The sequence below is a fragment of the Montipora foliosa genome, chromosome 8, assembly GCF_036669935.1.
Source record: "Montipora foliosa isolate CH-2021 chromosome 8, ASM3666993v2, whole genome shotgun sequence".
In the NCBI taxonomy this organism is placed as follows: Eukaryota; Metazoa; Cnidaria; class Anthozoa; order Scleractinia; family Acroporidae; genus Montipora; species Montipora foliosa.
The window spans coordinates 25,963,581-25,981,080 of record NC_090876.1 but is presented as its reverse complement, the minus strand read 5'-3'; the positions used below and the strand labels follow the sequence as shown (position 1 = coordinate 25,981,080).

The following is a 17,500-nucleotide window of genomic DNA, read 5'->3' as shown; positions in this document are numbered from 1 at the left end:
TGTTGTTCACATAAGTGGACTCTTCTCAGAAAGACAGATGATGACAGTGAACAATAGCCTGTGTACAGCTGCCTCCTCCCCTCAGAAGAAAGGGGAAGGGGTGGCTGTATGCAGACTAACTGAACAACAAATTAAAAAAATGTGAAGCAAACCCCCATTTACATGTATGTATACTTGTTAAATGCTAGTTACAAATAATAATAAACATTATTAAGCTCACCTCTCTTGAAATAATTTTAGCTGTGGGGAGGTCACAGACATCAGAAAGAGCAACCCAGTCACCAAAGGACGACATCCTATCTGCACCCCTAGCTCTGGCATAGGCTGTGGCTAATGGTGTTAAGTTGTCAATCATATCATCAACCATGCACAGTTTGGCTTGTTCAGGAGTCAGAGGGACAGCAACAGCTGCACCAGCTGGACTTACGTGCTTGAATGAGGTTGCTGCTGGCAATTTAAGGGATTTTCGTAACTCCTAAATTACAACCAAAGGCATTGCATTCAATTATACCTACAGTAACTTCAAGATAATAAGATGCAGGATGTACCCTGAATAAAGAATGTCAATGAATTGATAAAACTAACCTTTACAAGTTGCCAAGAATTTAAGGCATCACAAAGATTTATAAATCCTGGGGATCCATTGAGGACAGTGATTGGTAGTTTAGGTTCAGATGTGAAAAGCTGTGCTGGCTTTTGGTGAGGATTCATGCCATATCGAAGAGGTACATGTGATACACCTTCGCTGTACTTCTTTCTAAAGTAGTCAGAAATGACCTCATCATAAGCAGCAGTATGACTAAAAGCCTGAAAATAAATCAGTGTGGATTTTTAATATTTGGAAACTGACAGAACACTGTGTCAAAATAAACTATTACTATTAAGATATTTTTTTAAGTTCAATGATGCCATAGATTAATAAAATGTGTAATTAATATTTTTTAGCATGTGAAAGGTAGGCTATCTTATCGTGTAACCCTCACAACAGAACAGTCTATTGGCAACATATACAGACCTTCAATGCCAGCATTTTTCTTGTATCCAGCAAGGTATCATTGTTATCAGTGGAACTAATTTCATCTGCCACCCTAAAAGTGTGTAAATAATATGTTATTCTTGATTTTTTTACATTTTTTTCTAAAGGACAATTCAGTACATTGTACTGTTTGTGTGCATATTTACAAATTTTAAAATGGTACAATGAACACATTACAAACATTTGGGTTTCCCAATTAATGTTACAGCAAAACATTTGCAATTATGTTTCAACAGACTTAACTGATTAGAGTGTAATGTGAAGTGCTAGGTTTCTACCCCATATGAACCATGTGAGCGTTAGCCCTACTAATGGAAATGGGCCCACACAAGGACAGAGAAAAGCTCTGACCAGGGTGGGAATTATCACAATTATGTTTGTTTGTTTTTTTTAAAGACAATGTGGCAATCTCAGATCGTTAATCACATGCATTTACATGATAGAGGGCTTGTCATTCTGATAGAACATTATTGAATTACAAACATGAACAGATCTAGAAAAATTATGCAACCAGTTTAAGACTTATAGAATTGCCTATTTCCCAATTTTCTAGATCTGCTCATGAATGTAATTCTTCAACAAGAAGAGTTGAAAGAAACACTGACATGACTAACATAGTCAGGATTAGTCTTCCTTTCAAAGATCATGTTTCTGCCAATGCTCTCTGTAGGCATTTACGTGACCTTAGTCAAAAATCTGAGTATTCTGATCAAAATTAAATTACCCAATCAAAAAGCAATCAACCAATTAAAAATTAAAAATTTACCAATCAAAAAACAATCAAACTTTTGTCTCTCTTGGGGGAAATCTGAGCTTTTTGATTGGTTAATTTCATTTTGATAAAATTCTTATTGATGATGGATGCAAAGGATGTCTTCTGTGTGATAGTTGATGTCTCATCTGAAATAATTGTAGCATTTTAGCACTCAGTTTTAGTATTATAGTATCCAGTACTATAGTATCATAATTTTAGCATTTTGGCACTTACATGTAGCTTTAGTATTTAGCTAACAATTTGTAACATATTGTATGGATTTTTTCATCTACTTAATTATTGTATCTATTTTATTTCAAACTTTAGGTGTCCTCTATTAGTAGAGGGCCTGCCCCTCGGCTAGCTTCTTCTTGACACATAAATAAAGTTTCTATCTATCTATCTATCTATCTATCTATCCATCAGTTGTGTTCTTTGGAAAAGGGAGAAATTTGGCTAAATTCTGGAGGCCTTTGGCCATGAGCCGCCATGGAAGCTGCATTCCTTGTCCATTTATGTGTCAGATCTGAAAGGGAAATTGAAGCGTCCCAAAACCCATCAAATCACTTGGGACAACACAGAAAATACAAATGTAGTTGGTGAGTGGATTTTCATAAAGAAATGTCATGATTTGAAGTTTTTATTGAAAAATTTCCTTGACCAGTTGAATCGCCCGTTACAACTGTCTCAAAATAATGTGACTTCACACACTCTTGCATCTTTAGGGCTGCCTGCAAGCCTGTGGTCATAAGATGGCCCTACATTGCAGCTAGCTTTTGTGAGTATAGAAAATTATAGTAAGACCTTAGGCCCAAGGAAGCAAAGCCGTCTATTGTTAATCAGCAATTTGCGTTGTTTACCACTTTTCAAGTGATCTGTGCGATGCAGAATATGTTGGCTACGTGGCCCAACACCATTTTGAATGGACTTGCAGAACACAAGAATTTGGCAATTGGCAAACATCTTATAACAGTGCACGGTAGAAGTAAACTGAATGCAAGCCTTTGTAAGATTCTGAGGAAATGTCATCAGAGTAGATTTTGAATGCACAGGCGGCTTCCATACGTGCTTAACTCTTTGTTTAGTTTGTAAGTTATTTTAACATTTTGATTGCCTATTGCTGCTTTTAGATGTATATTATTTAGTATTTATATACACAGAAAACTTTGTAATCTTTGACTTGATAATGACGTTAAGACACAGGCAGACAACCCTAATTAGCTAATGATGTGAGAGCACATGAATTACTACAATTTCTTACAGTCAGATGCCATTTGAGCCTATAATGGAACAAAGTCCTTAAAAGGTTTAAAGTCATGTTATCTGGCAGATTTGATGACATGTTCAGGAGACTGGGAGATTCATTCCATACCAGGGAGAGTTGGCAGAAGTGCAGTGACATGACTTAAAATACTTAGAATATTTAAAATAAATAAATAATAACCTAATAAACAATGACAGCCAATCAAATATTGAACTACAATAAAATGACAGTAAAAACTTCATGAGTTATATATTAAGCTTGAAATGTGTTGCTGATGATATTAAATTAACAGTTTTCACCCAGCTCTGTATTTATCGTATTTACCCGTGTATAAGTCGACCTTTGTTTTTTATTCTTTATACAAACCTGGCTGATTTAAATGCTTTTGCAAACTTCGTATTGTTTGGTTTATGAGTTTTCTTTTGTTTGTCATGTGAGAAATTATAAGTCAAGGACCAATTAAACCTTGCACATTTTCGCATCGTTTGCAAGTTTTTTTCAAAGGTTGACTCCTGCTTCTGTGATGTTGTGCTTATCCTCTAAAGCCTTTTACCCTTGAACGATGAAACAGGTTAGTTTGAGGTTTACACGTCCGATTTTCTGAGAACTTTTTCGAAACTCAAGGACAAAATGCCCGCATACATGTATACAACAACTGCTGAATCAGAAAACTATTAAGCGCTTGAGGCCCTGACTTTTTTGTGTATCCACATTTCCAGAAATCGAGGAATACAAGATTAGTGCCCCATGAACATTTAACAAAGAAATTAAGAAATTGCTTTTTTTGCCATCAAAAATGGGGGGTCAACTTATACACCGGATCGACTTATACAAGGGTAAATACGGTAATTGAAAAAATACATGTCTGCACGTACAAACATTTTCATTCCAAAAGTAAAATCTGGGACAGAAAAGCAGTAGATAATAATAAAAAAACATTCAGTTAAATGCCACTGACCTTTCATAATCATCAGGGTCACAGATAACAGTCACACGTGCATGGTTTTTTGCTGCAGCTCTTAGTAAGGTAACACCCCCTGAACAAAAATATCCAACAAAGTCGTTACCAGTAATTACCAACTCAATTCATACTAAAAGTACAACATTTTCATTGAAGAATCTTTTTGCCGACTGTTTTCTGTCACACTGAGCACTTTGTCTTCAATGTGGCTTTAATGAAGTTTTCCAGGAGATTTCATCAGAGTTTTGCAGCCAAGCATTGAGTCACATTTTTAACAACAGAAAGTACTTGGAGATAACAGATATAATCAGGAAAAGTCATGTACAGTAACCAACCATTCAATCGACACCTACATAAATCAGCTTGCAATTTAGGGAGTGGGGTATGTTGGAAGAAATAAATAATGTATTTACCAATGTCTATTTCTTCTACAGCAGCTTCTACAGTGCAATCCTCCTTTGATACAGTTTTGACAAATGGATACAAATTACACACCACAATCCTACAGGAAAGTTAAATTACCACAAAGTCAAAAGGTACCATAAATTAAAATGATGATACATGCCAATGGTATATCTATTTACAATGCAAACGTTTCTATCACACAAGATTAAGAACAGGTCAGTACACGTATAAAACGTGGACTGCAGACCAGGTATAAAACACGTATGAAACGCAGACCAGATATAAAATGCGGACTGAATACAAAACACTGTACAAAAAGCACAGAGCAATGAAATAGTGATAGGCTGACGACATGAATTGAAGTCCGACATGAGAAAAAAATGTTTTGCGCCATCATTATCAACCATAGCTTTAAACAGGATATTTTTTGGCTTCTCAAAACGATGATCAATAGCTCACTGAAGATTTTAGTTGAAATTGCAAAGCTTTGCAAACACTTTAGTCTTGTCAGGCGGCGCTGAACCTTTCAGTTTTCCAATTCGACCTTGAATAATTCTGCATTTGCGTAGTAGTTTGCTCATTTCACCTTCTCTCCACAGGACAAGTCGCTTAGCCACAGGGCGTCTTGATGATCTTTACCTTTGGACTTTGGCCCTGTTTTTTGTAGGCCCGCAGCAAGGAGGACAAAAGCAGCTTTGAGAGACACATGACAATTATCAGATGAGTTATTCCAGTCATTAATGTGTCACGTCACTTGATCTATAAAGTCTTGTCCAATTTTTCCATATGGTACCAGAAACACATTTTTTTCCATCTGACAATCTCACTGTAAGCATTAATTATGGCTGACGATGAAAAGACAATTGTACTTCCGTCATTTCACCTTCCTCAATTGATCAGAGATGGTTTGGCAGTGGGAAGATAATCTGGAAGACAACCCGGCACGCTTTCATTGTCTTGTCCGCTATCGCTTTCACTTGCATTGTCTTGGTTAATGTTTGTATCGTTATCATCACCATTACCTATAGGCGTGTTGACTCCGTTCTGCCCCATCTGCTCGATTCCTCCTGGGATTTCACTCTTTGTGCAGATCATATGCAAATCTGGGTTTGACGTTACTTGAGAATTAGCAAAGAGGTGTATTATGGGATTTGTGCAAGTAGTGAATTGACTGTCAGCTTGGCAGTATACAGTAGTGACCACAGGCCATTGTCCCCTAGAATGACCCTTGTGCTTAGTTACATAAGGACGTAACATTTTTGTACCTGATGTATTCATAGCCTTGCTTTTGCATGTCACATTTGTCAGCTTCAGTTAATCTGGAAAGAATACCTTAAAAACAACAACATACATGTAACAAAATTTTGTCATGATAGTTGTAGTCAAAAAGGCATCGATGTACAGAAGAAACGCATTATGTACTTTTGATGGGTTATTCAATTGCTTGGGAAATCCTGTTGGGGAAAAAACTCTATTTCCAGCCTAGAGAATGTACACAAAGCACGTCAACAAATTTTACATTTCTTTTTTTTATGACATAGACCAAACCTTGGGGAAATGAATGATATTTTGCTTATCCCCAAGTTGCTGGGTTTCATTCAACATTACACTGCGTACACTACTGAGGTTTGTATAGAGTTGTTTATCATGTCTGTTGCAAATTCTCAGTGTAAAGTACGGTACGTAAATTACATGAACATGCAGCCCAGTCCAAGTACAACAAAATATCTGCGACCAACTAAAGGTCATCAATAATGAATTAATGTGAGGTCTCCACTAGACCAAATCTAATTGTAACCAAAACATTTACATCAATGTTTTTTTTGGTAAATCAAGCCGAAATTTCTAGTAAATTTTGACACAAACTGACTCTTGCATGCTGAACGGCGGGGTTACTGGGGCCTAGGAAAGCCTTGAACATGACGTGGGAAAAAAAGGCACATGAACGGTCAAGAAGCAAAGCTCTTGTAGTGACAAGATGGTGTCTAAGGACACTAGCCATTTGACAGTACTGACCAGCCAAACTGGACATTTGGAAGGGCTACCATCTCTACAATGCCTTCAAATAACCTGAAATAACATGCTTCCAGGATGATACATGCTAATCCTGAAGAATGCAAGGGATTACATGTATCATGCAACTGTTCCTTCAGATTGTTGCATTTTCTTGGAAAAACTAACAGTCTGGCCAGCCAGTTCTGACAAAAGAAATGATCCACTGCGGCCACATTCCTAATTTGAAGTACCGTATTTACCCGTGTATAAGTCGATCCCATGTATAAGTCGACCCCCCATTTTTGATGGCAAAAAAAGCAATTTCTTAATTTCTTTGCTAAATGTTCATGGCATATTAATCTTGCATTCTTCGATTTCTGGAACTGTAGATTCACAAAAAATTATGGGCCTCAAGCGCTTAATAGTTTTGTGGTTCAGCGGTTGTTGTATGTATGTGCGGGCATTTGGTCCTTGAATTTCGAAAAAGTTCTCAGAAAATCGAACATGTAAACCTCAAACTAACCTGTTTCGTTGTTCAAGGATAAAGGATAAGCACAACATCACAGAAGCAGGAGTCAATCTTTGAAAATAACTTCAAAAACGATGCGAAATGTGCAAGGTTTAATTGGTGCTTGACTTATAATTTCTCACATGGCAAACGAAACAAAACTCATAAACCAAACAATACAAAGTTTGCAAAAGCATTTAAATCATCCAGGTTTGTATAAAGAATAAAAGACAATCATTACCAACCAGCATTTTCAGGCAACACGAGTGACGATCATGCTTGCTCACAAACACGAGGAATTGTGCCAGGTTACTAAGCCGTTGAAGGATCGCGTTTTATTTGAAGAAACAAGAATGTTTTTTAGAGCTTTCTGCCTTTGAAAAACGAAAATTTCCAGTGTCTATTTCATATTTGTGCTTGTGAGTATCTTCAACATTTAAAGTAAAACAAATCCTTTTTCATTTCAACTGGAATTGCTTAATTACATTCATTTTGAAGTCTTTCATCATTCACTTTGAAGTATTCGTCCACTGCGTTTGTTATGCCCAACGACCACATTATGATGTTTATTTTGAATAAATTATTTAGCTGGAACTTGGCTCGAAATCTTTGACCCATGTATAAGTCGAGGGCGATTTTTGGAGCTTCTTTTGAGGCCATAAAAGGTCGACCTATACACGGGTAAATACGGTAACTTAAATTAAGTTATTATAAGCTACTTGTGGAAAATAACTGGCATTTGAGGAAAAAAGCTCTTGAGTAGTGTTATCTGTAAGCTGAAATAGAGGGACTGAGTTTACCCCTAAAATGCACCAGATACAACCATTTGAAGCAAAATTTTCACTCAAAAAATTTTCGGGGAGCATGCCCCTACCAGACAAGGGAAAGATGCCTACTATTCAAGCCATCGTGCCTACTACATGTACTCAAAACCATTTTGACTGGGCTGAACATGTACAATGGTCTCCCTGCTCTGGGACAAGTAAGCTGTATTAAGGTCTCTGAGGGCTACACTTGTCCCAAGAGATCTGGAAATGAAAAGGATTAGAGCATGCAGAAAATCATATACATGTAGTCATATTGTTCTATTTATAACAACACATGCCAATTCCTTTTTCAAACCCTCTCCCAGACAGGTTGGTAGGAAATATATGTATATAAAAAATGTCTAGTTATAATATTTCATTGTATCTTCCATGTTTTAACATTAGTCTATTAAGGGTTTCTTACTCACAGCAGTGTATTGCCATGACCCCGTTGGGTAACTCCGTATAAGGTTATACACTGTATGTCAGAGGACACAAGATATGAATTTTCTTTTACATCTCTGTTTCAGAGCTAAGACCAACAACACATATGTAACAGGGGGTGCATGTATGGTGCATGGATGGCACAGTGGTCAGAGCACTCCCCTCCCACCATTGTGGCCCAGGCTCGATTTCCAGATCAGGCGTCATATGGGGGTTGAGTTTATTGGTTCTCTACTCTGCTCCGAGAGATTTTTCTCTGGGTACTCCAGTTTTCCCCTCGCCTAAAAAAACCAATTATGATTTGATATGTATTACAGGGATTTCAATAAGCACCGATGGCTGACAAAAAGCGTCCGCTACTTCGCTCAGAGAAGTCAGCTACTTTTTCCCCTAAATTGAATTAATTCAAGGATTCCTTTAAACCTAGAGTAAAATTCATTTTTGATGGACTTTAATTATTAATGTAATTATTTAACTTCAAATTCAAAATAATTATCAGATTTGATACTGCCATCTTTGAGCTACAGTGAACGGCTAACTTTTTTTTCCGCATTTTTTTAATGCGATTCAATTGCGTTTAGTTACACCTGTACGTCCGCGACACACAGTCGGCTACTTGACTTAAATCAGCTGCCTACTTCAAATTTTATTGAAATCCCTGGTATCAATTTGGTTTCATTTTTGCCCAACCCCACAAGCTAACCATCGTGTGAAAATAAAGTTCTGTTATAATTTTAAACAATGTCAATGACGTCCTGACAGCAAATACAGTCTAACAGATTACCTGCATGTACAGCAGGATGCAGCGTCTTTACTCGCCCTCCTAACATTTCTGGTGCCCCGGTCACATCTGATACATCTCTTGTACAGTTACATATAAAAGAAATAAGTTACAAAATCATCATAATTATGGTCTACATTGTACATGCAAATGTAGGATTGCATGTAACAAAGTGCATGCTTAATAACCTAATATGTATTTAGAGCAACAGGGATTTTGGTGACTTGTTTTCCTGGGAGGTAGAATTAAGTGAGTTCTTTGAATTACTTCCTGTCTGTACATCTATCTACAGACACAATGATGTTTAAGTTCAGGACAAGTTTAAGAGGATACCGGTACTTCATGATGTTTATCAAATTAACAATGACGCATATCAGTACATGTACAGTACTTGCAATCCCTCTACAGTTTCCTGGTATTCACCCTGCAAACTCTCCTGGCTCTTAGCTGTTTCTACTTAGGTGGCCTCGAACACAATTTTTTGGAGATAATTCATGCCAACCAGGTCTTAGCAATATTTGCTAGAGATCAAGAAATATTATAGGCCTGCTACACCACAACACCAGGAGTTCTATGCCTTTCTTTACAAACAGTGTGTGGGTGGATTCAAGGGTTGTGAGTCAGGTTTTCCAAGAAATTTAAACCATTGACTCCTAAAACATCTCCCCCCCCCACCCGCCCCAAATCAACCAGTAAAATCGTCTTGCATCAGAAAGAGTAAAAGCTATCAAGTCTCACTCCTAGGAGTCATAGACGGAGTGTTGATCTGCTTAGGGTTTAACACGAGACCTCATGCACAACAGTCGAATGCATTGCTGTCTGAGTAAACCTGTTGATGGTCCTGGCAAATCTTATTTCTACCCATCAAACAAAACCAATTATTTCACAATATTGATACTTATGATAAACTGCTCATGACAATCATTTGATTAAGTACTCTTTTTTCCTAAAAATTGTGATCATTTCATTAAAATGCCCATATAGAACTTTCTTGCTTTAAGTACATCAGCTTCCATACCTCACAGGAATGCCATCAGAGCGCAATTTGGTTGCCGTTCCCCCAGATGCAATCAAATGAAATCCCAGGTCATGAAGCTTCCTACCAAACTCTAACAATCCTCTCTTATCCGAGACACTAAGAATAGCTGGTAAGGAAAAAGAGAGACTAGACTTGTTAAATCTTGTCTGCAATTTGGAACATTTTCCTATAAAACCAAGGCTGAAAACCATTAGCCTGGTAACAAGTAAACAAGTGCAAGCAACTAACCAACTTTAATTTCCAGTGGGTATGATTTTGTGAAAAGCTTAAACACGCAGATGCAGTACAAAATGAATAGTGCCTTAGGAACATGCAAATGATTTATGGAATTATGAAGAGAGCTGTGATAATTTGTTCAATAAAAAAGCCCCTTATGGCAATGTGTCCATAATACATTGTATGTCATAAAAATAATGTTATCTGTTGTTCATTTTATAAAATCCTCAGTCCCCTTTTTACAAGCTAGAAATATCTTTTTGGGCTTCCGTCTCTGTGTTGCTGTTAGTTGATCACCATCTTGGATAATTAATCAGTCGTGCTCGAATGAATTTAAGGAAACGCGGTCCATGAAGCGCCCTCTTTTACAGTGCATCTTGGTGTTTAACACTAGCTCTTTGTGATCAGACCAATATCTTAGCAATTCATTGAAAAAGCACTTTTGGGGTTCCATCAAACCCATTGAAGACTTCTACTATACAACGTACCTGCATATTTATTTTTATTGTCTTGTATTGCATCTAGGTTTATTCTATCATGAGCGTTACTTGCTTAATTACAAGGGTGTCAGTTAGTTGTAATAAAATGTGTGTGGTGTGCATAAATAATTATACATGTATATTTATTTTTATCAATTATTCCAAGAGCACGCGTTGGATATGAGATGATAGACATAAACACCTCATATCCAACAAGCGCGAGCGGAATAATTGTTTTATTAAAAACGCCCCCAAAATATAAAAAACTAGACTACAATAAAAATAAAAAGGCCCAAAAACTCACGCATATGCTTGCCATGTTTGTAGATCATGGTATAATGGCTCTTAACCCATGATGGCTTAGCCAATCAAAACTCTCGAATTGCATTATCCAATGATCCAGTTTTTAATAAAGATATTTATGCACCAGTCATTTAAGACCCCCACAGCACCCTCAGGGGGTGAGGATTTCACCAGCTTTTACTGTCGTAAGAAGTGAATTCGCCCCACTCGAGCCAGAGTTGGGGGGTGATTCATTATATTTATGTGTGTATGTATGTATGTATGTATGTATGTATGATTTCTATGGTGAGTTGAAGTTTGGTAAGTGACCACAACACAAGCCTAGGAAAAGATTCAAGGATTCCATCAAAAATAACCTGAAGCAGCTACAGCTACATGTACATGTAGATGTTTATACTTGGGAGGAGTTTGCCAAGGATCACTGTAAATGGAGAAGCTTGCAAAGCTTTGGAGGTTAAGATCATATCACGCAATAAGCTTAAGCTTGATCTGTGTAAAGGAGTACCCATCAACTTGGATGTTCACATCAGCAAGTGGGAGTGTGAAACATGTGGACGCATATTACTGTCTAAGGCCGGCTTTGTCAACCATCAAAAATCTCATGCACAACAACCCCCAGGTGATGTTCTACCTCCGCGACCGAGGGAAACTACATGCGTTTTATGCACCAAAGTTTGCAAGTCAATTGCTGGCCTATTAAGGGACACATGCTGGTGCATAAGGTGGTCATTCCTCATAAGGACATCATGAACCCTGTGAAGACCCTAACATTACCCTGCTAATCATCGACCCTGTAAATCAGCTAGTGGTTTGAAGAGCCACCTACAGAGCCATGAAAGAGATACTGCTGGTGGGGTGGATTCAAACACTGGTGCTGAATGAGGGTGCCCTATACTTTTTATGTGAAGCGTGAAGGAGTGATTTATTTTCTCGTGAATCGTGATTTAAAATTTTTTTTATTCGTGATTAAAGATGGTAAGATCTTTTCATGTACACGCGAACAAATTTTTGTTAATTAAACATGACCTGTGAATGAAGATTTGAATTAAACGTGAATCGTGAACCACCGTGTTTTGCGTGATGAATTTCCGGCCATTTCATTGTTTTAAAAATGTCAATATTGTTTTCGAATGGCTTTGATTAGGTTTTGATAGGCCATGGATTTCATATAGATCGATAAAAGTCATCAAATAGACCACCAATGGCTTTTGAACAAATAAGATAAGACATTACATCATCTTTTGTCGCGTACGAAGACAGACAACCTCAGAAAGATTGGAACCACACGCTCTGACGTAGGGCTGGTTTGAAGTGAACCAGCTACAAAAGAGAGAGGTGAATTTTCCTTCCTTTTTATGTGAAGTGTATGAACCAACTATTGTTCGTTAGAGCGGGAATAGTCGGAATATTGACCAATATTTTGGCTTTCGTCACAGACGCTACACGTGCGTGACTGGTGCTACACGTCACGTGCGTGACTGGTGCACCAAATAAGGGAAAACAACTTATACCACAAATAATATGTCTCGGTGAATTCAACGACAGTCCATTAACTCAGGAGATCTCAGAAGACTAACAATTGAATTTTCAGTAGAAAAACAGTCATTTACAGCGAACGACAGCGAACCGAGGTGTGCAAACACACAAATCTTCGCTTATTCTTCTCACTCTAGAAAAGACTAGAAGTAGTACAGGGTTGCAATAGTTAGAAGTCGAAATGTGACTCCATCAGACAACTACAAGTCGAGAGATTCCAATCCTCCCGATTTGATGTGTTCCCTCCCGCTTTCCTGATTTTTATCAGATTCTCCCGATTTATCATGAAATTCTGAAAACAAGGAAAAAAATGCTTATCTTAAGTACTTTTTTGCGATCTGAGTGTAAAACGTTTCATACGTATCCTCAGGAGTATGCTATAATGCCTTGCTTAGTCTCCCCATTGAATACCCTCTGTTGAGCACACTCATAAGGCCCACAGTCTTACTCCATTTAGCAACTCCAAAAATGGCGGGACTCCAGTAGTAAGAATAAAGTCCTCATAGAATATCACAAAAATGGTGTCAAAATGCAGGAAATGCCACTTGAGAGAAACTGACTTTGTAAAATTTCCTGGGGGAGAGGGATACCCCCAGACTCCTCCAACATGCTTGTGTCTTCGGCACTAAAAAATACGCTCTAATTTCCTTCAAAACTCAAAAGGTGTTGGAATCTCTTTATAAAAAGGTTATAACAAGTGAAAATATTAATTCGTGAATTGGACAAGCGACGTGTTTCTTTTCCTGATTTGCATAGTATCAACTGAGTAAACCGAATGATAACCAGACATTACAATGTCAACCATCAACATAAGATCTTTTTCTTGACAAGAATGCTATTGTTGTCGGGGGATCGGCTATTCATCGAGTTACGAGTTGAGTTGAGTTTGAGTTGAGTTTGAGTTGAGTTTGAGTTAAGTTTGAGTTAAGTTTGAGTTAAGATTGAGTTACAGTTTTTGGCGTTTTTCGGAATTAAAAGTAGTAAATATTCAGTACAAGTCACTTCGAAAACTGTTTTCTTCACGTTGAAAGATATATTTGCATAAAATTTGGCAAAATGCCATGGCTTTCCAATGATCAAAACAATCTTATAATTATTACACCTTTCACGGCATCATTCTCATTGCTGCTGTTAAGTCTATCGACGTCAAAACAATGTCTTCTTAGAGGGATACATGGGCTGTATTGTTAAGCCAGTTACAGCCGGCCCGGCGGCTACGATGAACCGTATTTGTCGTCCGGCATCATGGTCGATCAACACGCCGTAAACGACAGAGAGAAACATTTGGCGAAGTGAGCGAGCATTACGCTCTTTGCTCATAACTGCTGAAATTCTAAAAATCAATGCGTCAACACGACTGTTACGTTTGCTAATCACCGAAATTTTGTAATGTTGGCAGTTAAACGAGCCGAGCATTTAAATAAATGAAAATGTTTGATCTAGTCACACATGTCGGAAAACCATTTCACTGCAAAGTTGAAAGACACAAGATGTTGAAACAAGAGAACATGAGGGGACAGAGAGGGAGGCTCAGGGCGTTGGCTGGGATATGTCATGTCCATGAAAGTTATTTTTAGACAAGCGGAAGTCTTTGTTCCAGTGGAAGTCTGTCTTCCGAGACGTCCGCATGCAGTCTTGCCTCGCTCACAGGTTCTTAGTGAAAAGAGAAAATGGTGGCGCACGTGGAAGGCTGATGAATATTTATTTCCTTTCAAAAATCAGACCGAGGTTGGCTTACATGCGGACGTCTCGGAAGACAGACTTCCGTTAGAACAAAGACCTCCGCTCGTCTAAAAATAACTTTGGTGGACATGACATATCCCAAGGGCTGGACCGGGAGCCTCCCTCTGTCCCCTCATTTTCTCTTGGTTGAAAGTAATGCTTGATTGTTTCGCCTGGCCTTGATGGTATTACATTTTTCTTTTAAGTGCTATTAAGTGGTAACTTAAACTGTAAGTTATGAAATTAAATGCACGTTAATCCCTACTTCGGTCCGCTATGACGTCTAGTTGTCTAGCTACAATCCCAGCCAAAAAGATGGTGACCCCAACCCAAGATACAACCCCTTCCCCCCTTTTCAATGTTGATCAATCGCGCTATGACTTTGGGCATTCATGAGAAAAGTCAATAGTTTTTTTTCCCTACAACTTCGAAAAGGAGGGAAGGGGTGAATTTATGTGTGGCATCAAGTGTCCCAGAAATTTATGACCGAGATTGGGTGGGGTCTAAAACAAAGGTCACTTTCAGTTTGACGGGTCACTCGTACTTGCAGGTCATTGTTTTACCTTTTCGAAAGTAACCACAAACCCTCAATTTGTCTAACCTTAGGCCTAAAAGCCAAGTTTAGGTCTATGGTTACCCAAATCAATTAGGGTTTTGGGTTACTTTCGAAAAGGTAAAATAATGACCTGCCACGAGTAACCCGTGAAAAGTGACCCGCGTTTTAGACCTGGAGCCCGGATTGTGTCACGGTGCCCGGTTCGAGAGTTACTTTGTGACTAGAAAGGTGACGGGTGCGATTCGCATTGTTTTTTGAAATCTATACTGGCCCCTTTCTAAAATATGACTTGTTACTAAGCAGTGAAAACACTATGAAAAGAAGTTTGTTTCGCTCACCTTCTGTTTCCCGTTTCTACATGGTAAGACTTGGGATCTTTGCGTACTCCTGGTTCTGGTTCTCACGCAATGGAATGTTGATAGTTAACCGAAAAGTCGTCGGCAAGCGTTCGAAGAGGTGATCTTTAATTGTTAATTTAAAATTGTCTGTCTGGATCCCTACTCAACCGGTTAAAAAAGGTCTAGAAACAAGTTTTGAAAGTATGTCTATGATCTGACCAAATCACGATAGACATTTCTTTCTGTCTACACTTTTACCTGCATAAAGCAGTTTACAGCTATAACTCATTGTTTATTGATTTACTTGTCAATTAATTTTGGTTTTTCGAGAACGGTTTCTTTTGTTTTTGCAAGTACATAAATGAAAACTGACAAAGGCTAGGATCAGTAAGGGAAAAAACGCGTTCCAGGTTCCGGATTCCATATTTACATAAACACTCCTGCAGCTCACTAGTTCCGATAACGTTTTGTCTGGTAGCCGATCACGAAAACCACGCTGCTGGACGACAAACGGTACGTTTCATCGTTTAGTCGCCAGGGCTATAAGCTGGCTTAACAGTAAATCCCATCCTTAGCCTTACAAGAAGACATCTTTTCTGCGTCGATAGACTTGATCGCTAAAAGGAACAACCGCGCGCCGGTGGATCAGTTTGTTATGCAGGAGATAGTGAGTTCGACTCCGGCCAGACCCGCAACATTCAGGATCTTAAAATAATTGAGGCCTTTGTAATACCATCTGCAAATGGTTAGACTTTCAAGTCTTCGCGAATAAGGACTATAAATCGCAGGTCCCGTCTCACAACCTTCAGTGTTCATAAACTGTGGGATATTAAAGATCGCACACACTACTCGAAAAGAGTACGGTGTTGTGGTCTGGTCTTTTCATCAGCCATGTGGTCGGCTTGGAATAATCTTCTGAAGGGACTACTGATCGATGAGACCACATAACAGCAAAACAGGCAGTAATCAAATTGAAGGAGCCCAAGTGCTGAAACTGGTAAAGTGTTAAACAAGAATACTGCCGTGCAGGAAATTTCAAGATTGTTTTGATCAGTTTATAACCATTTCGCAAATATACACCTGTGCACTTCACGAAAACGGTGTTTGATGGCCTTCTCAGTGTCTTCTACTTAATATTTATTAGATTTAAGTGCCAAAAATGCAAAAAAACCGTAACTCAATCTTAACTCAAACTCAACTCAACTCGTAACTCGATCAATAGTCTATCTCTGTTGTCGGTATCTTAATTTAAAATATTTTGTCCCACACAGGGTAGGGTTTTTAGCGTATTCTTGTCCTAAACAGGGTCAGGATTTCAAACCCTCAGCTGCACCCCTATACCCAAACATGGGTCAAGTACCACCCCCAGGATGAAAGTATATGTATATGAATTAACAGAAATTACAATTAATGATTCTTGTAAGTGATAGAACCATGCACAATGTCCTGATCTAGATTTAATACACATGAAGAATTATTGGACTTACAGGTAGGAGAACAAGTAAGTTTGATACATATCCCAGATACCCAGTGTTGTGCGCTGTGTCTGGAAATATATTAAACTTGCTTAATGCCTTTCAAGGAAGAATTTAAATACTGTAATGGTATTAATTCTTCGCTAGCCTTGCATTGCAATCCGTTTTGTTAATTTACGCGTACACTAAAAGGTGCACATCTGCAACAGATCAAAGAGTCCTAGCCTTCGCAAATTAAAACTTATTATAGGTGGGTGTTGAGTTTAATATTGAGTTTTATTGTATGGCTCTATCTCACAAGGACTGGGAACTACCAAGTTCACGAATTTGATTGGCTGAAATCGATATTGACCGCGGTCTAGATTTTCCCATCTAGACCGGCATCTAGACTGGTAATGTTTTGCGGTGAAAAGATGCAAACTAAAATGCAAAAATATTGAGTATTTTCTTCTACCAATATTTATTTATGGAAGTGCCAAACAGCATGATGACAAAAGAGAGGATGAAAAGCAAACTTTGACAGAATTAAGTTCAGCTCATCGCCGCTCATCGCCGTTCGCAAGCAAAATGTCAGTTAGTACAAACCAATTACATTAAACGAATTAAATTGTTCTTGTTGGAGAGAGGTGCAGCATTGCGGTTTATCACTATATCATGACTAATTATCACTTATGATATATCAAGAAATATCTTGTATGTTTCTTGTAAGCAATGTTGATAATATCATGATTAATCAATGGTTTTATAAGGGACTGATTTTTTGATATTCCGCATTAGGTTTTTATCATATAAGCATAATTTATCATGATATTATCAGAATATTTAATTAAGTAAGAATTTCTTCTTCCCCCTGTGATATAGTGATAAATCATGATATTATCA

The 17,500-nt window shown here is 38.1% G+C and overlaps 1 protein-coding gene across 3 annotated transcripts in view; it reads right to left on the bottom strand.

Moving 5' to 3' along the window:
• Window positions 1-17,500, bottom strand: part of LOC138012946 (bifunctional purine biosynthesis protein ATIC-like) — a 32,300-nt gene that overhangs the window by 13,540 nt on the left and 1,260 nt on the right. For 2 of the 3 annotated variants that reach the window (XM_068859888.1, XM_068859887.1), the window contains exons 2-9: window positions 9,973-10,099; window positions 8,958-9,034; window positions 5,686-5,752; window positions 4,429-4,517; window positions 4,013-4,091; window positions 1,016-1,088; window positions 586-807; window positions 221-475 (exon numbers count right to left, since the gene is read on the bottom strand). In XM_068859888.1, coding sequence (XP_068715989.1) covers window positions 221-475; window positions 586-807; window positions 1,016-1,088; window positions 4,013-4,091; window positions 4,429-4,517; window positions 5,686-5,752; window positions 8,958-9,034; window positions 9,973-10,099 — 989 coding nt within the window. Of the gene's footprint in view, window positions 1-220; window positions 476-585; window positions 808-1,015; window positions 1,089-4,012; window positions 4,092-4,428; window positions 4,518-5,685; window positions 5,753-8,957; window positions 9,035-9,972; window positions 10,100-16,630; window positions 16,690-17,500 lie in introns of all 3 variants that reach the window. The other variant, XM_068859889.1, reaches the window with a different exon arrangement.